Below are 20,043 nucleotides of genomic sequence, written 5' to 3' on the forward strand. Positions count from 1 at the left end.
ATGAGAAAATTGCAATTTCTGGAAAACATCGTCCACACCAAGGCTCCACTGACTGTAGTAAGCCAAACTCCAAATTGAATGTTCCGAAGAAGGGTCACGGACCCGAAACGTTAACTCTGCTTCTCTTTTCACAGATGCTGCCAGACCTGCTGAGTGGTTCCAGAATTTCTTGTTTTTATTCCAAATTGAATGTGACTGATGTATCCCATGTTAAGGTTTTACTGTATGCATCATATATTGTTTAATTTATGCAAGAGGGTAAAATCATTTGCTAACAAAAGTCTTTTATGATTCATGCTCCCACCACTTAATATATTGTTCCTATAGGGACCACAGAATCACAGAATCGTTGCAGCTCAGAAGGAGGTCACTCAGCCCGTCATGTCTGTGCTGGCTCTCCAAATGAGCAGTTTACCCAGTGCCACTCCCTCGTCTTCTCCCCGTAGCCCCGCACATAATTTCCCCCAAATAACAATCCAACTCCCTCCTGAATGCCTCCATTAACCTGCCTCCACCACATTCTCAGGCAGGGCATTCCAGATCCTAACCACTCACTGCGTGAAAAGGTTTTCCTCATGTCACTGTTGCTTCTTTTGCCAATTACCTTAAATCTGTGCCCTTTTGTTCTCTATCACTCCACCAATGGGAACAGTTTTTCCCTGTCTACTCTGTTCAGATCCTCCATGATTTTGAATACCTCTATCAAATCTACTCTCAACCTTCTCTTCTCCAAGGAAAACAGTCCCAACTTCTCTAATCTATCCACGTAACTGAAGTTCCTCATCCCTGGAACCATTCTCATGAACCTTTTCTGCACTCTCTCCAATGCCTCCACATCTTTCCTAAAGTGTGGCACCCAGAGCTGGACACAATACTCCAGTTGAGGCTGAACCAGTGTTTTATACAACTTTAACATAACTTCCTTGCTTTTCTACTCTATGCCCCTGTTAATGAAGCCTAGGCTGCTGTATGGTCTATTCGTCGTGCTCTCAACCTGTGCTGTCACCTTCAATGATTTAGGCACACATGCACCCAGGCCCCACTGCTCCAGCACCCATTTTAGAATTGTACCTTTTATTTTATAAACACAGAAACATAGAAGCAGCAGTAGGCCATTCAGCCCATTGAGCCTGCACTGCCATTCAATTAGATCATGGCTGATCATCTACCTCAACGCCATTTTCCCACGTTATTCCCATATCCGTTGATGTCATTTGTATCCACATAGCTATTGATTTCTGTCTTGAACATGCTCAATGATTGAGCTTTCACAGCCCTCTAGGGTAGAGAATTCCAAAGATTCACCATCCTCTGAGTGAAGAAATTCCTCCTCATCTCAGTCTTAAATGGCCTACCCTTATTCTGAGACTACGTCCCCTGGTTCTAGACTCACCAGCCAGGAGAAACATCCTATCTACATCCACCTTGTCACGCCCTGTAAGAATTTTCTAAGTTTCAATGAGATCACCTCTCATTCTTCGAAACTCTAGAGAATACAGGCCCAGTTTCCTGAATCTCTGCTCATAAGACAATCCCGCCATCCCACGGATTAGTCTGGTGAACTTCCGTTGCACTCCCTCTATGGCAAGTATATTCTTCCTTAGATGAGGAGACCAAAACTGTACACAATACTCCATGTGCAGTCTCACCAAGCCATATACAATTGCAGCAAGACTTCTTTATTCCTGTACTCAAAGCCCTTGTGATGAAGGTCAACATACCATTTGCCTTCCTAATTGCGTGCTGCACCTGCATGCTAGCCTTTAGTGATTCATGAACAACACTTCCCAACCTCTCACCATTTAAGAAATACTCTGTCTTTCTATGTTTGTTTACCAAAGTGGATAACCTCATATTTATTCACATTATATTCCATCTGTCATGTTCTTTCCCATTCACTTAGCCTATCAAAGTCCCCTTGAAGCATTCTTGCATCTTCCTTAAAACTTACATTTCCACTTAGTTCATCAAATTTGGAAACATTACATTTGGTCCCCACATCCAATCATTTATACAGATTGGGAACAGCTGTGGTACCAGCACTGATCCTCGCAGTACCCCACCAGTAACAGCCTGCCATTCTGAAAATGTTAACCAATTCTCAATCCATACCAGTCTATTACCCCAATCCCATGTACTCTAATTTTGTTTACGAACCTCCTGTGTGGACCTTATCAAAAGCCTTCTGAAAATCCAAATGCACCATATCCATTGGTTCTCCTTTATCTATGCTACAAATAACATCCTCAGGTTTGTCAAACATGATTTCCCATTTCATACGGTCTCTCCGTGTTCGTCCTACCAAAATGAATCACTACACACATCTCTGCATTAAATTTCAACTACTGCTTTCCCGCTCATTCCACCAACCTGTCCATATCCTTTTGAAGTTCTGCACTATGCTCCTCACTGTTCACAATGTTTCCAAGTTTTGTGTCATCCAGAAATTTTGAAATTGTGCCCTGTACCCCAAGGTCTGGGTCATTAATGTATATCAGGACCAGCAAGGGTCCTAACACCAACCCCTGGGGAACTCCACCACAAACCTTCCTCCAGTCCGGAAAACATCCATTAACCACTACTCCATGTTTCCTGTCACTCAGCCAATTTCATATCCATGTTGCTACTGTCCCTTTTATGCCATGAGCCATAACTTTTCTCACAAGTCTGTTCTGTGGCACTTCATCATTTCAGTCATGCTGGGATCGGGTTTGTCTTGTCTATGTTCAGAAAGATCTTGTGGTTTTGCTAAGGCAATTCTTTAAAACACCACAGTATGGAACATATCATCCCTGGTTAGGAGATATCTGTCAGTGTAGTTAGCAGTACCATCTCTTATCCAGCACCTGGTGAAAGTGAGGGCAAGGATGGCTGCCCTCTCATTTCAGTCCACTGTGAGATCGTAATATCACAACGTGGAAAATCATATGCACAAGCCCATGCCCTGTTGCTCTGCAGACAAAACTCATTCCAAACTGACCTGTTACGTTGAGCAAGCGTTTGTGTACTTGATTGACAATGCGTTGGATGAGGCTCAGTGCAGTTTCCATGTATTCTGCCGATCTCACCGCAGTTCTAGTCTCTGCCATAGGCTGTTTGAAGTAGGCTAGGAGGTCTGTTGAGGTCAAGGTCCTTTTAACAAGCTTCAGTTTGTGGCTGAAATAAAGAAGGCAACAGATATCATACACCAGTTATCAGATAAAACAACAGATAGCTGGTAATAAAACATATTACATGGCAGATACCATAAGAACTTAAGAAATAGGAGGGGTAGGCCATTCAGCCCATCATGCCTGCTCTGCCATTCAGTAAGATCATGGTAGATCTGATTGTGGCCTTAACTCCACTTTCCTGCCTGACTCCATAGCACTTGACTCCCTTGTAGATCAAAAATCTATCTAACTCAGCCTTGAATATATTCAGTGACCCAGCCTCCACTGCATGCTGGGGAAGAGAATTCCAAACACTAACAACCCTCTGAGAAAAGAAATTCCTCATCTCCAACTTAAATGGGAGACCCCTTAATTTGAAACTGTACCCCCTCGGGGAAATGTTCTCTGAGCATCTATCCCATCAAGCTGCCTCAGAATCTTATACGTTTCAATAAGACACCTCTCATTCTTTTAAACTCCAATGAGTTTAGGCCCAACCTGCTCAACCTTTCCTCATAAGACAACCCCTTCATCCCAGAAATCAGCCAAGTGAACCTTCACTGAACTGCTTCCTACGCAAGGATGTGTCTCCTTAAATAAGGTGACCAAAACTGTACGCAGTACTCTAGGTGCAGTCTCACCGATGCCCTGTACAGTTGTTGCAATCCTTCCCTACTTTTATACTCCATCCCCTTGCATTAAAGTCCAACATTCCATTTGCCTTAACAAGAAATGCTGGATTCACTCAGCAGGTCTGGCAGCATCTGTGGAAAGAGAAGCAGAGTTAACGTTTCGGGTCAGTGACCCTTCTTCGGAACTTCCGAAGTTCCGAAGAAGGGTCACTGACCCGAAACGTTAACTCTGCTTCTCTTTCCACAGATGCTGCCAGACCTGCTGAGTGAATCCAGCATTTCTTGTTTTTGTTTCAGATTTCCAGCATCCGCAGTATTTTGCTTTTATTCCATTTGCCTTACTAATTACCTGCTGTACCTGCGTGCTAACTTTTTGTCATGCAGCATTCTGCAGTCTCCCTCCATTTAAATAATATTCTACTTTTCTATTCTTGCTGCCAAAGTGGACAGCCTCGCATTTTCCCACATTATACTCCATCTGCCAAATTTTTGCCCACTCACTTAACCTATCTATATCTCTTTTCACACTATTTGTATCCACCTCACAACTTACTTTCCAAAGATCTTGACTTATATAACACTTTTAATAAAAAGTAGCATTCCAAGCTGCTCAATACAGGAAAAAAGAATAAAATAAAGATACCATAACAAATATCAGTTAACAGATAGCAAATAACAGATCACAAAACAATTACAGATGAGGAAGGCCTTTTGGCCCATCTTGCTTCATTGATTCAGAATGACCTTAAAGTTCTTTCCTCTCCTTGCAGCATCCAGTTGGCTATTAAATGATTCCAGGACTTTCACCACCACTTTACCACCGACTCCATCCCATATGTTGATTACTTGTTTTTGTGCAGAAGAATTTCCTGATATCAGTCCTAAAGTTATCACTTAGGAGTTTAAATCTGTGTACCACTGTCGTTCTTTCAATTTAATTTCATGTAATATTCCAGATCTACCTTTTCTGTTCTCCTAATGATCTGATACACCTCTATAAGATCACCTCTCAAATGCCTCCTTTCAAGAATGAACAGTCCAAGTTTCTCCAGTCTTTCCTCATAACTTAGACTCCTGACACTGAGGAGGAGTCTCATGGCTCCTCTCTATACTGTTTACAAATCTTGAATATCTGCCTTGTGACTCAATGACCAAAAATGGACAGAATACTCAAGGTGTGATGTGGCCAAAGTACTTTTTTTTTTATTCATTCATGGGATATAGGCGTCACTGGCCAGGTCAGCATTTACTGCCCATCCCTAATTGCCCTTGAGAAGGTGGCGGTGAGCTGCCTTCTTGAACCGCTGCAGTCCATTTGGGGTAGGTACATCCACAGTGCTGTTAGGAAGGGAGTTCCAGGATTTTGACCCAGAGACAGTGAAGGAACAGCCAGCGGAGGGTTTTCCCCCGATTCACATTAACCTCAGTTTTGCTAGGGCTCCTTTATGCCATACTCGGTCAAATGCTGCCTTGACCGAGTCACTCTCACCTCACCTCTTGAGTTCAGCTCTTTTGTCCATGTTTGAACCAAGGCTGTAACGAGGTCAGGAGCTGAGTGGCCCTGGCGGAACCCAAACTGAGCGTCACTGAGCAGGTGCTGCTTGATGGCACTGTTGATGACACCTTCCACCACTTTACTGGGGTGGTAATTGGCCAGGTTGGACTTGTCCTGCTTTTTGTGTACAGGACATACCTGGGCAATTTTCCACATTGCAGGGTAGATGACAGTGTTGTAGTTGTACTGGAACAGCTTGGCTAGGGGTGTGGCAAGTTCTGGAGCACAGGTCTTCGGTACTATTGCCAGAATATTGTCAGGGCCCATAGCCTTTGCAGTATCCAGTGCCTTCAGTCGTTTCTTGATATCACACGGAGTGAATCGAATTGGCTGAAGTCTGGCATCTGTGATGCTGGGGACTTCAGGAGGGGTCTGAGATGGATCATCAACTCAGCACTTCTGGCTGAAGATTGTTGCAAATGCCTTATCTTTCGCACTGATGTGCTGGCCTCCCCCATGATTAAGGATGGGGATATTTGTGGAGCCACCTCCTCCAGTTAGTTGTTTAATTGTCCACCACCATTCAAGGCAGGATGTGGCAGGACTGCAGAGCTTAGACCTGATCCGTTGGTTATGGGATCGCTTAGCTCTGTCTATCGCATGCTGCTTACGCAGTTTGGAATGCAGATAGTCCTGTGTTGTAGCTTCACCAGGTTGACACCTCATTTTGAGGTATGCCTAGTGCTGCTCCTGGCATGCCCTCCTGCACTCTTCATTGAACCAGGGTTGGCCTCCTGGATTGATGGTAATGGTAGAGTGGGGGATATACTGGGCCATGAGGTTACAGATTGTGGTTGAGTACAATTCTGCTGCTGCTGATGGCCCACAGCGCCTCATGGATGCCCAGTTTTGCATTGCTAGATCTGTTCAAAATCTATCCCATTTAGCACAGTGATAGTGACACACAACACGATGGACGGTATCTTCAATGTGAAGGCGGGATTTCGTCTCCACAAGGACTGCACGGTGGTCACTCCTACTAATACAGTCATGGACAGAAGCATCTGCGGCAGGCAGATTGGTGAGGACAAGGTCAAGTATGTTTTTCCCTCGTGTTAGTCCCCCTCACCTCCCACCTACCGCAGACCCAGTCTAGCAGCTATGTCCTTTAGGACTCGGCCAGCTCGGTCAGTAGTGGTGCTACCGAGCCACTCTTAGTGATGGACATTGAAGTCCCCCACCCATGGCCATGTCTGGGACATTGTCTGTAAGGTATGATTCTGTGAGTATGACTATGTCAGGCTGTTGCTTGACTAGTCTGTGGGACAGCTCCCCCAACTTTGGCACAAGCCCCCAGATGTTAGTAAGGAGAACTTTGCAGGGTCGACAGTACTGTGCAGGCTATCATAACTTTGATCTGCGTTCTATTGTAGGTAAATAATTTAACATTGCATTGGCTTTGTTGATTACTTCTCTTCATTGAATGACGTTTAGTCTGTTAAGACTACAAAGTGTCTTTCAAATTTAACCTTAGCTATCTTGAAGTCTCTTCATGGAGTGTCTTGCCCAATTTTCCTTCCTATATACTAGTCTGTAATGCATTTCATCTGCCACTTTTCTGTCCATCTGGATATTTTGTTCAACGCATTCTGTAATTTCTCAGCTGCCTTATCCAGTTCCAATGTCTGTTCTGTTTTAGTGCCATCTGCAGACTTGGCCAATTTGCACTGGGTTTCTAAGCGTAATTGATGTAAATTAATAAAAAATAATGGTCCTAACACTTATCACTGGGCATCCTGTTGAGTACTTCCCTTCAGCCCATCGTAATAGAAAGCACATAATAAGTGAAATGCAGCAGATAAAAGATAGCAGTTAACAGAACAGAAAGAATAAAAGCTAACAAGTAGTACAACAGAAATCAAACAACCTTATATACCAGATAATAGAAAACATACTAAATATCAGATCATTCAAATGAGCCGCCGCACAGAAGATTGCAGCAGCTCATCGACATGCAGCCGGTACAGGCTGGGCGCCACTTCCTTCACCTGCCGCCAACCTCAACGGTAGCAGAAGGTGATTCCGGCCATAATCTGGGTTGAAACTTCAATACAGCACTGAGAGATTGTTACATTGTTGGAGCTTCCTCTCATTCTGCATGAATGTTCCAGGCCTTAAACTGTGACTTCCAAATACTCCCTGACTCTTAGATCCCCACACATTGTTTCCCAGGAAAAACATCCACTCATTCCTTCCCACTCCCCAGTTCCCTCCCACAACCATGCTCTGACACTGGGTGTTGATTTGCAGTCATGTATTAAATTATAAGTTCCATAGAAATCAGACTGAAAATTCATAGTGATATCAAATAGTGAAACGGATGTCAGAACAGAGTAACACAATTAAACACAGTATACCTTCAAAGCAGCACACCTTAAAGAGAAACACAGCAGCAGGTGATTAACCCTCACTTCTAAGCCCTCTCCTCTTCATCTGTGAGTAGCAGCATTGGATTTAACGAGTGTATTTAAATATTAAACTAGTTAGTTTAGTGTAACTGGCTCCAGTCTGAGGCCAGTGGTACTGAAATAATTTTGAACAGATCTAGCAACTCAAAGCTGGGCATCCATGAGGCACCATGGGCCATCAGCAGGGGACGCAGTTGAAAAGATACAGTTGCTTGAGTGACAGATATTTGTCAGAGTGAATTTGGAAATTTGGTGCATGTGAGAATTTGGTGCAGAGGGGGAAAGAGGGGCTCCTTTTCCTATTTTTTTCAACCTCCAGCAGTTGCTGTCTCTTCTTTCTTTGACTCCAAGGCTAGGGTCATACCTAGCACAAAGGAAGATGATTGTGGTTGTTGGAGGTCAATCATCTGAGCTCCAGGACATCACTGCAGGACTTCCTCAGGGTAGTGTCCTAGGCCCAACCATCTTCAGCTGCTTCATCAATGTGACCTTCCTTCAATCATATGGTCAGAAGTGGGGATGTTCGCTGATGATTGCACAATGTTCAGCACCATTCGTGACTCCTCAGATACTGAAGCTGTCTGTGTAGAAACGCAGCAAGACCTGGACAATATCCAGGCTTGGGCTGATAAGTGGCAAGTAACATTCGCGCCACACAAGTGCCAGGCAATGACCATCTCCAACAAGAGAGAATCTAACCATCTCCCCTTGACATTCAACGGCATTACCATCGCTGAATCCCCCACTATCAACATCCTAGGGGCTACCATTGACCAGAAACTGAACTAGAGTAGCCATATAAATACTGTGGATACAACAGCAGGTCAGAGGCTAGGAATCCTGAGGCAAGTAACTCGCCTCCTGACTCCCCAAAGCCTGTCCACCATCTACAAGGCACAAGTCAGGAGTGTGATGGAATACTCTCCACTTGCCTGGATGGGTGCAGCTCCAACAACACTCAAGAAGCTCGACACCATCCAAGACAAAGTTGCCCACTTGATTAGCAACCCATCCACAAACCTTCACTCCCTCCACCACCGATGCACAGTGGCAGCAGTGTGTATCATCTACAAGATGCACTGCAACAATGCACCAGGGCTCCTTAGACAGCACCTTCCAAACCCGCGACCTCTACCAACTAGAAGGACAAGGGCAGAAAATACATGAGAACACCACCACCTGCAAGTTCCCCTCCAAGTCACACACCATCCTGACTTGGAACTATATCGCCGTTCCTTCACTGTCGCCAGGTCAAAATCCTAGAACTCCCTTCCTAACAGCACAGTGGGTGTACCTACCTCGCATGGACTGCAGCAGTTCAAGAAGGCAGCTCATCACCACCTTCTCAAGGGCAATTAGGGATGGGCAATAATTGCTGGCCTGGCCAGTGACGCCTACATCCCATGAATGAATAAAAAAAAAACTTGCCATTACTTCAACTTGAATTATTAACTAATTGACTAATTAAAAAATTAGGTTGTACAGAGATGGCAGGGCCAGCAGTGTGCTGCAACTGTGGAATGCACTGCAATTCCAGATAACCATGTCTGCTGTAAGTGTCTACAGCTTACACGACTTGAGCTCAGAATTGCTGAGATGGAGACTGAGTTCCTGACATTGCGGAGCATCAGAGAGTTGGAGAGTTACCTTGGAAGCAGTCACACACCTTAGAATAGAGAGAACATTAGAGATGTCCGATGGTCAGGGACAAGAGGGTGTGACTGTGAGTGAGGCAGGTAGGGGGAATCAGCATGTAGTGATGGAGGAGCCTCAGCGCCTGACCTTGTCCAACTGGTACGAGGTTCTTGCTACCTATGTGGATGAAGAGAAGGACTGCAAGATGGATGAGTGGACTGACCGTGGCACCATGGTGAAAGATGCCATTCCAGTGGGGGGAGTGAAGAGGAATGTGGTAGTGATAGGAGACAGTATAGTCAGGGGGTTAGATATTGTTCTCTGTAGCTGTGACCGGGAGCTCCGATGGCTGTGTTGCCTGCCAAGTGCCAAGGGTTAAGGACATCTCCTCGCGACTGAAGAGTAACCTGGATTAGGAGGCGGAGGATCCAGTTGTTGTGGTGCATGTGGGAACCAATGACATTGGTAGAACCAGAAATGATGTTCTGCTTAGAGAATTTGAGGAGTTAGGCTCCAAACTAAAATGCAGAACATGAAAGGTAATCAACCCTGGATTGTTACCTGAGCCACATGCAAATTGGTACAGGGGCAAGAAGATCAGTGAACTAAATGCGTGGTTCAAAGAGTGGTGTGGGAAGAAGGGGTTTTGGTTATTGGGGCACTGGCATCAGTACTCAGGGAAGAGGGAGCTATTCCGTTAGGATGGGCTTCACTTGAACCGGGCTGGAACAAGTGTCCTGGCCAATCGCGTAACTAGGGCTGTGGACAGGGCTTTAAACTAACCGGGAATTGGGGGGGCGGGGGGCGGAGGGGAAGGTTTGGGTAAAGGGACATTTAGAAATCCAAAGAGAGGGGTCAGGGCATCAGAGCAGGATAGTGATGTGGGTAACTACAACAGAATGGGACAGAGGCCTGAATTTTACCAGCCCCTCAATGCCGCAGGTTGCAGTGCAGAGGCCGGTAAAATTCTGGGGGGAGATGCCCGCCTTGACCCGTGACGTCGAGAAGGGCCTGCCACAAATTACCGGCGGCGGGGGACCTCGGTGCAGCCCCCACCCCCGTCTCTCAGCAGTGGCACCCCAATTAACATATGTAAACGGTACTTACCTCTGCAGATTATGCAGCCCGCTGCCTCTCCTGCACATATCCAGATTTTACTTTGAACAGGCAGCCGTCACGTGCTGTCCCGTTCATGAAAAGCAAAGCCGGCGGGTCCTCAGAGGCAGAAGGTTTTGCAACGGAAGGTAAGTTCCGTTTTCAGCAGTCATACTCTGCATACTGAAAGGGGCGGAGATTACAGAGGTCTCAGTTCTGCATTCTTAAAGGGAGGTGGGAGGGGGTCTGGGGTTACTGGAGGGAAAGCTCTGCAGGCATGAAGGGAGGTACTGTGCATCATCCCTCCGTAAACAGTGTATGCTCTGCGTTTCTTTGTGTTTGTGAAGGAGCAATGGCACTCTAGTCACCCTGTGTGTGGGAGGGTGCCAGAAAGGGCAGCAGCATTAAGGTTAAATGGATGGTGGGGGCAATCGATTCAGCTGGTAGGATCTTAATTTGGTCATGCTGTGCCACTCTGAGTGTTGGCCAAGATGAGCAAATCCATGGCACGCCACATAATTGATCCAGGAAAGCACCTCAAGTACCCGTCAACGCCTATACCTGTCCTGTTAGGAACCTTCGAATTAATGAAGGGTTCAACTTTGTTTATCACATGGAAATAGGTATGGCTCATCCACCCTTGTGTGATCCTCTGCTCCTGAGGATCCATATGTGCCAGAGACAAAATCAACAGGCAGGTGCGATCCACGTAGAGGCCCCCCGTCGTGAGCAGCAGCCCCCAAGGGGAGCTCGCCATTACGTTTGCTGTGCATCTACAGGCCCCACATGACATGCCATCGGATGTCAGAGCACCAGTGTCAGAGGAGATTCCACATTTAGAGAGGGTGGTGACACGTCTCTGTGCCCTGCTCAAAGATGACCTGCGGCCCACGGACTTCGGTGGACATCCCATGCCTTTGTTCCTCATAGTGGCAGTGGTTCTCATGCTTGATGCCTGTGCAGCTTTCCAGGGGCCCACCAAAGACCTTTGTGGGGTCACATAGTCAGCTGTGCACCACTGCCTCAGGGTGATCACCAATGCCCTGCACCGGAAGGCCAGTGAGGATATCCGCTTCAGGACGGACTCTCACAGCCAGGCCCAGAGGACCATCGGTTTCGGCACCATTGCCGGAGAACCATAGGTTTTAACGTTCATAGACTGCACTCATGTGGCCATCAGCCACATCCTATTATCCATTATACAGCTGCCAGGTGCTGGAGACACATCTCCCTGCAAGAAGTCACAACCTGTCTTCAAGCTGCATTGACTTTTCTCTGTAAGGCCTTTTCAACAAGAAAAATTAAAGAGAAGCCACACTTTGAAAAATCCAGCAAAAAACAAACCAACCCGAAGACAAGATGTAGTAACAGCAGAAAAGGTCTGATTTGAACCCGTTTCCTCTCCGACAAAAATAAGGTGAATTTAGCAATTTAGCGGTCTCCATTATTATCTTTGAGAGTGCAAAGAAAAAGAAATTTGCAAGAGAAGAGATATCTCCAACAGCTCCTCCCTTATTCGGCATTTATAATCGGTGATCTGCAAATTTTGGATTATTTAATTTGATAATATAACTGGACATTACTTTTAACTGAAATTCTTGTTCGTTTATATTTCTATTTAGTAAATGTCCTTGCCTTCTTTATGCCTTTAACCTTTCCCTGAATGTTTATAAGTGGGTGTGGTGAAGTTAAACCCCCTTCCCAAGTTTAAGAGTGTGTTAATAAACCCTACTTCTTTGTTTTAACTTTAAAGTCTGTGTTGTTGAAGTGGTCATTTACTATTAGGGTTAAAGGGAGAAAAAGAAATTCAATCACTAATCTAGTTACGGACACGTGGTTGAAAAAACAGGGAAATTTGATCAGAGAGAAAATAACTAAATTAACTGCCTGCTCGTAACACCATTGCTTCAATGTCGCTGGGTCAAAATGCTGGAACTCCCTTCCTAACAGCACTGTGGGTGTACCTACCCCACATGGACTGCAGCAGTTCAAGAAGGTACCTTCTCAAGGGCAATTAGGATGGGCAATAATGCTGGCCTGGCCAGTGATGCCCACATCCCCCAAACGAATAAATAAAAAAAAATTACTCACCCATCTCTGGTCTCTTTATATGCTCTGTCTACCATGTTGATCGCTTCCTGTACTGCACTGTGTATGAATGGACAGCCCAGGGCTTCCTCAGAACCTGTACACACAGGACGAATACCAGCAGCTTCAGCCACACTGTCAACTGAGAAACATGATTATCTAAAAACTAATAGATCTTCTATAGCAGATGAATAGGAAATGAAGCCCTAGAGAAAACCAGAGCAGTTTGATGAAGTGACAATTGGAATGGGATGGAGTAGGATACAATTTGCAAGCTGAAGCAGGAATTTTTTTCCTGTTATCTGACAACTGGGAGTGGCAAGTCTGGGGCCTAAAACAGGAACTGAGACCAGGAATAAAACAATTCCTGGAGCAGACACTGAGAATAATGCCATTTCTAGAGCAGAGACTGAGAGTGAGACTATTCCTGGTCTTGAGACTCTGTTTTATTCTGTAAAAAGAAAATCACAACTGCCCCCACTACTGCCAATGATTCCCCTGTATCCTTTTCCATAGGTGGATGGAGGAGGGGAGAGGCACAGTTAATAAACAGAAACTATGCAAATAAAAACAGAAAATGCTGGAAATACTCAGCAGGTCAAGCAGCATCTTTGGAGAGAGAAACAGAGTTAACTTTTCAGATAAAGTGGCCTTTCATCAGATCTGGGAAAGTTAGAAATGAGACAGGCTTTAAACAAAGACAGAGACAAGGAAAGGGGAGAAAGCAGGAAAGAACAAAAGGGAAGGTCTGTGATAGGGTAGAAGGAAAAAAAGGTGAAATGACAAAAGAGATGATGGTGTAAGGCAAAAGGAGATGGTAATTGGACCAGTGAATACATGAAAAATGTGTCTAGAGGAGGTGTAAATGGGAAAAGCAGAATCTTTACCAACTGCTGCTATCCGAATAAATGGGAGCAGTGATTATAATCTGAAATTGTTAAACTCAATGTTGGCTCTGAAAGTTTGTAATGTGCCTAGTCAAAGAAGAGAGGCTGTTCCTTGAGCTTACATTGAGCTTCACTGGAACAGTGTAGGAGGCCAAGGACATAAAGGTCAAAGTGGGAGTGGGCTGGAAATTAAAACAACAGGCAATTGGAAGCTTGGGTTCATGCTTTTGGACTGAATGGAGGTGTTCCACAACCTGGTCACCCAATCTGAGTTTCGTCTCCCCAATGTAGAGACGACAGCAATGTGAGCAGTGAATATAAATTGAAAGAAGTACACGCAAATCGCTGTTTTTCCTGGAAGGAATGCTTGAGGCTTTGAATGGTGGGAAGCGAGGATGTAAAGGGGCAGGTGTTGCATCTCCTGAGCTTGGGTGAAAAGGTGCCGTAGGGGAGGGGAGGGATTGAGGAGTGGAAAAGGGTGTCGCAGAAAAGCTGAACAAGGAGAGGAGGTGCAGATGTGGTGGCATTAAGCTGGAGGTGGTGGAGAATGATCCACTGAATGTGGAGATCGGTGGAGTGGAAGGTGAGAACAAGGGGAACCCAATTGTGGTTCTGGGAGAGAAGAGAAGTGCGTGAGAGCAGAAGGAAATTGAATGGACACAGTCGAGCGTGCTGTTAACCATGATGGGTGGTGGATTCCTTGGTTGAGGAAATAGCAAGACATATCGGGAGCACTGATATGGAAGGTGGAATCATAAAAACAGATGTGACAAAGACAGAGAAATTGGGAGAATGGAATAGAGCCCTTACAGGAAGCAGGATGGGGGTCAATGTAGCTGTGGTAACTTGTAGTGGATGATGGTTGATAGCGTATCTTCCGAAATGGATATAGAGAAGTCAAGAAAGGGAAGCAAAGAATCAGTAATGGTTCATGTGAAAGCAAAGTAAGTGTGGAAAGTAGAAATAAAATTGATGACATTTTCGAGTTTGGGGTGAGTGCAGGAAACAGCACCAATACAGTTATTAATGTACCAGAAAAAAAGTCAGGGAGCCGGCCTGAGTGGGACTGGACAAAGAATGTTCCACATATCCTGTGAAAAGGCAGGCATAGCTAGGACCCATAGAAGTTCCCATATTTGGAAGAAGTGAGTGGAGTCAAAGAAGAAGTTCAATGTAAGAACAAGTTCAGCCAGACGGAGAAGGGTGGATGGGGACTAGTTGAGCCTCCGATCAAGGAAGAAGCGGACAACCCTCAGGTCATCTTGATAGGGGAGGGAGGTGTAAAGAGATTGGATAGTCTTGGTTAAAAGGAGACGGTTAGAAGGTGTCAGAAGAGACGTGGATGTAGGTGGAAGAGAACAGACAAGGGGAGGAAAAAAAGAGTTGAGATAGGAAGGAATCAGTTATGTGGGGCAAGAATAGGCTGAAACGATGGGTCTATCGGGCAGTCCTGTTTTTGGTTCTTGGGAAGGATGTAGAAAAGCAGACAATACAGGATTGCGGGACTATGAAGTTGGGATAATGGAGGGAGCATCTCCAGAAGACTTGGGGTCAGTGACTGTCTTGGAAACTATGATTTGATGTTCAGTGGTGGGGGTCATGGTCCCAGGGGAGGTAGCAGGAAGTGTCAGAAAGTTGGCATTCCGCTTCTGCAAGGCAGAGGTTAATTTGCCAAAACGAGAACAGCACCACCCTTGTCAGCAGGTTTAACAACGTCAAGGTTGGATCTGAGAGAATGGAGTGCCGCAAGTTCAGAGGGAGAGTGATTAGAGTGTGTGAAGGGAGACGAGAAATTGAGACAGTCAACATCACGACACCAGTTCCCAGTGAAAAGATCTAGAGAAGGTCAGAGATCAGAGGAAAGGGTCCACTGTGCAGGGGAAAGGCTGCTGGACAAAGATGTGGGCATGGAGGCAAAGGTGATAGAAGAAGAGCTTAATATCGTACATGGTCAGTACTGCTCTCAACCATTTAAAATCCTGGTGCATTATGCAATCAAACCCCTCTGCTCCTTCTTTTCCTCTCCTGTTCCAAAACACGACTTTGCTTCTTTGTTTCAGAAGACTGACATTGGTTTTCTGGAAGTTGGAGCCATTCAAGTGAACTGACACAGGGATAGGTGTGAGAAGCTCAATAAACTCAAATGACCAAGTGCTTGAAAGAGGGCCAGGCCTCCGGAGGACCAACATTGCTGGAGAGATTTCAAACACAGAAAAGACAATTGTACAGATAAATGCTTGTTTTTTGCAATGTGTATAATTTTTATATATTTTTATGTGACAAATTGTTTTTAATACTATCTCCTTGCTTTATTAATAAAGCACAACAGTATGCAAAAGAATTTTCAAAACGTAATTTGAGTGTTTCACTTCTTTCCATTTATTGCTAGCTGGTCTATGCCAGCATTTATGCTCCAAACCAGCCTTCTCCCACCCCTCTTCAGCTAACCCTATCAGCATATCCTACTGTTCCGTTTTCCTTCACGTGCCTTGTCTTGTTCCTCTTAAATGCATCTATGCCATTCACCTCACTGCTGCTTACAAGTTCCACATTCTTAGCACTCATTGGGCAAAGAAGTATCTCCTGAATTCCCTGTTGAATTTATTGGTGACTATCTAATATTTATGATCTGTAGATTTTGCCTCCCCAACAAGTGGAAATATCTTCTCTACTTTTACCCTATTAAACTCCATCATAATTTTAAAGACCTCTATTAGGTCACACCTCAGTCTTCTCTTTTCTAGAGAAAAGAGACGCAGCCTGTTCAGCCTTTTTAGTTAAGTATATCCTCAGTTCTGCTATCACCCGAGTGAATTTTTTTGGCCTTCTGCATTGCCTCCATATCCTTTTTATAATATGGAAACCAGAACTGTGTACAGTATGCCAAATGTGGTCTAACCAAAGTTCGATACAAATACGTGAATCTTGTAATACATTCTCAGCATTGTTACTTCCTCTGGTTTGATTTAACTGGGCATCTGTTCCAGGCTAGTTTTTTCATTCCGACTCACTCTAATTAAATTTGCTTCAGGTGACGGTACCAATGTCTCTCCTACTCTGTGACATTACAAGACATATTGGAAGAGTCAGCCTCTTACCCGTGCAAACACCACCAGTCCGAGGCACGTAAAATCCAGTGAGGAACATGCTCAGCAACCACATGTGCACCATTCTGAAAGAAACATATTCAGTGTGTAAGACAGACTGACAGTGCAGAGATAGAAGCACACCAAGCTGCACACAGAGGGATCGCAGAGAGTTACAGTAACAGCACCAACCCAGCATTGAGTTACATCAACTGCACATTCAGTCATAGCATTACACCAGAGCACAGTTACATCACCAACCCAGCACCCAGTCACACCAACCCAACAACATCCAGGGTTATGGCAGGGTAGTGATAATGTCACTGGACTAGTAATCCAGAGGCCTGGACTTACGCACCTGAGACACAAATTCAATCTCACTACGGTAGCTGGTGGAATTTAAATTCAATTCATAGAAATCCGGAATTTTAAAAAAGCTAGTCTCAGTAATGGTGCCATGAAACTATCACGATTGTCGTAAAAACCCATCTGGTTCACTAATGCCCTTTAGGGAAGGAAATCTGCTGTCCTTACCTGGTCTGGCCTATATGTGACTCCAGACTCACAGCAATGTGGTTGACTTTAAATGCCCTCTGAAATGGCTCAGCAAGCCACTCAGTTGTATCAAACTACCACCTTCTCAAGGGCAGTTAGGGATGGGCAAGAAATGTTGGCCTTTCCAACAATGCTCACATCCCAAGAATAAAAAAAAGGTCACATCACCAACTTAGCACCTAGTCCAATCCAACCCAGCACCTAGTTTCTCAATCAATCTCTCACCCACTCACCTTGTCACACCAACCCAGGATCCAGTCACAAATCTAGCACCTAGTCCCAGCATCAGTATAGCCAGTGTATGCAGCATTAATGATAGAGTATCTAGGTTTCTATGATAGAGAGAGCAAGACAGGCATGTCCTATCTCAACCACACTGGTCTTTGTCAAATCCAAGTTAAAATAAAGAAATAATATAAATGGCAGTTTAGAAAACTTTCAACTGAAATGTAAAAGGCAAGTGTCAGAATATAGAAACACAGTCAGTAGTTAATGATGCACTCGGGGCTAGACAATTAAATGGAATCATGGAGTGTAAGGTGGTTAGGGTAATCCAGGGACAAAAACTAACGACAACTAAAGGAACTATAATACAAACTGAGCATGGCAACTAAAGTCCTTAAGGGAAGGAAATCTGCCATCCTTACTTGGTCTGACCTACATGTGACTCTTAACTGCCCTCTGAAATGGCCTAGCAAGCCATTCAGTTGTCAAGGGCAATTAGGGATGGGCAACAAATGCTGGCCTTGCCAGCGATGCCCACATATAAACATATGAACATACGAATAAGGAGCAGAAGTAGGCCATTCAGCCCCTTGAGCCTCCATCATTCAATAAGATCATGGCTGATCTGTTTGTGTCTCGAATTCCACACTCCCATCGAACCCCGATAACCTTGGATTCCCTTGTCTAACAAGAATCTATCTACCTCTACCTGAAAAATATTCAATGACCCCGCCTTCACCACATTCTGAGGCAGAGATTTTCAAAGTCGCACAACCCTCTGAGAAAAAAATTGTCATCTCTATCCTAAAAGGGCGACATCTAATTTTAAAACAGTGCCCCCTAGTTCTGGACTCACCCGCAACAGGAAACATCCTCTCCAAACGCACCATGTCGAGACCGTTCAGGATCTTATAAACTTCAATCAAGTCTCCCCTCACTCTTCCAAACTCCAGTGAAAACAAGTCCAGTCTGTCCACCCTTTCCTCATAAGACAACCTGCTCATTCCAGGTATCAATCTAGTAAACCTCCTCTGAACCGTCTCCAATGCATTCACATCCTTCCTTAAGTAAGGAGACGACAACTACACACAGTATTCGAGATATGGTTTCACCAATGCCCTGTATAACTGAAGCATAACATCCTTACTTTTATTTTCAATTCCTCTGGTAATGAAGGATAGCATCCATTTGCCTTCTTTATTACTTGCTGTACCTGCATACTAACTTTTTGTGACTCATGCACTAGAACACATAGATCCCGCTGCACCTTGGAATGCTGCAGTCATACTCCATTAAAGTAATACTCTGCTTTTTTATTCTTCCTGCCAAAGTAACAACCCATGAAAGAATAAAAAAAATTACATACAGTGAAACCACATCTCGAGAGACCATCGGCACTGCCCCCACCTCTGGGCAATCACAGTATTAACTCACACATCTTAAGGATGCAGTTTCACTGTGGGATAATGGGAAAAGTCAAACCCAAAGTTTTTTTTTCACCGGCCAGTAACTGAGGGTGAATCTGGCAGCGTGACTCCAACTGTAGTGCTCGTTTCTTTCGGTGACACCAAAGAGAATCATGTTTAAACGTTACCTGTCTCTAAAAGAAGGACAGATGAATTTTCTTTCATACTAACCCAAAATGAGCTTCAATCTAAAAAGTAAATGTGATTACACTATCCTAAAACATACTGCTGGGCAGACGTTTATCACTCACCTCCTGCAACTTTCAAATTCTTTGAATCTGTTGCCGACACTTAAACTATTTAATAGCACAGCCGCTCCCAGTGACAGCAGGGACCTGCAGCCTTTTCTGGCTACTCAAGTTAGCAGTATCGCGTCTTCTTTATGTAGGTGTGACGGTCTCGGTTTAAATCAGGTACAGTGTAGTGTGCGTGCAAATCACAAGACTGACAGCAATACTGAGGATGCTTATCAATCATCTGTTTCATTAATAATATGGGGTTTCAGTAATACCAGTTACTGCAACCAGTTATTATGGGCTGGATTCCACTGCCCTGCAATTTCCAAGCATTTGAAATCTGCTAACACCGCCAGCAGTCAGTCAATCCGTGAAGATCGAGTTCGACATTGCGCCACAGTGTAGAATTAGCTCAGCTGCTCGTTCGACATCCCTGCCCATTTGTATTTCTATTGATTTCAAACGGGCTGCTTATTCGCCATCACCTGTCGCTCAAAGTCAAAATCGACCCAATCTGTTTCACATTCTTTTCATTGATGAGAGGGGCTTGCGAAGTAAAATGATTACTCAAAAGCTCAGTGAAATCCTGTGGTCAGTTGCAAAATATTGGTTTCCTGGCCTGTTGAAAAGATCCATTAATATAATCAATGGAACTGGAATTGAAAACTGGAAAAAATACGGTGAAATCCAGTCCAACAGCAATTTAACTAATTCGAAATATTGACTTTACATTAGTGACATTTGATCGCCCAATGTTTTCAAGGTGTTCGTTCATTTGTAATGCACCAGCTTTTTTTTTAGCAGTACTGCATGTTACGCTGTTTAAGTTTTGCAGCTTCAAGAGCAGAGAAATCTCAAGGTTACCCTTTTTATTCCATCTCTCCTTTTGCAAATATTGTACCGGCAATGATGTGTACCCATTGAGCAATAATTGCAACTGTGTGCAGGGTAGTCTGTGTGTTATTACGTATGGGTCAATGCGCACATGTGTGTGTGGATCATACTGTGTAGGTCAGTGTGTAC

The 20,043-nt window shown here is 44.5% G+C and overlaps 1 protein-coding gene across 1 annotated transcript in view; it reads right to left on the bottom strand.

Annotated features, from left to right (window-relative positions):
- Positions 1-12,618, bottom strand: part of LOC137346434 (myeloperoxidase-like) — a 45,236-nt gene extending 32,618 nt beyond the window's left edge. The window contains exons 1-2 of the mRNA XM_068009884.1: positions 12,569-12,618; positions 2,981-3,156 (exon numbers count right to left, since the gene is read on the bottom strand). Of these exons, the coding sequence (XP_067865985.1) occupies positions 2,981-3,156; positions 12,569-12,603 (211 nt within the window). The 5' untranslated portion in view covers positions 12,604-12,618. The remainder of the gene's footprint in view (positions 1-2,980; positions 3,157-12,568) is intronic.
- Positions 12,619-20,043: the final 7,425 nt, after the last annotated feature.

The sequence above is a fragment of the Heterodontus francisci genome, chromosome 30 (genome assembly GCF_036365525.1).
Source record: "Heterodontus francisci isolate sHetFra1 chromosome 30, sHetFra1.hap1, whole genome shotgun sequence".
Taxonomy (NCBI): Eukaryota; Metazoa; Chordata; class Chondrichthyes; order Heterodontiformes; family Heterodontidae; genus Heterodontus; species Heterodontus francisci.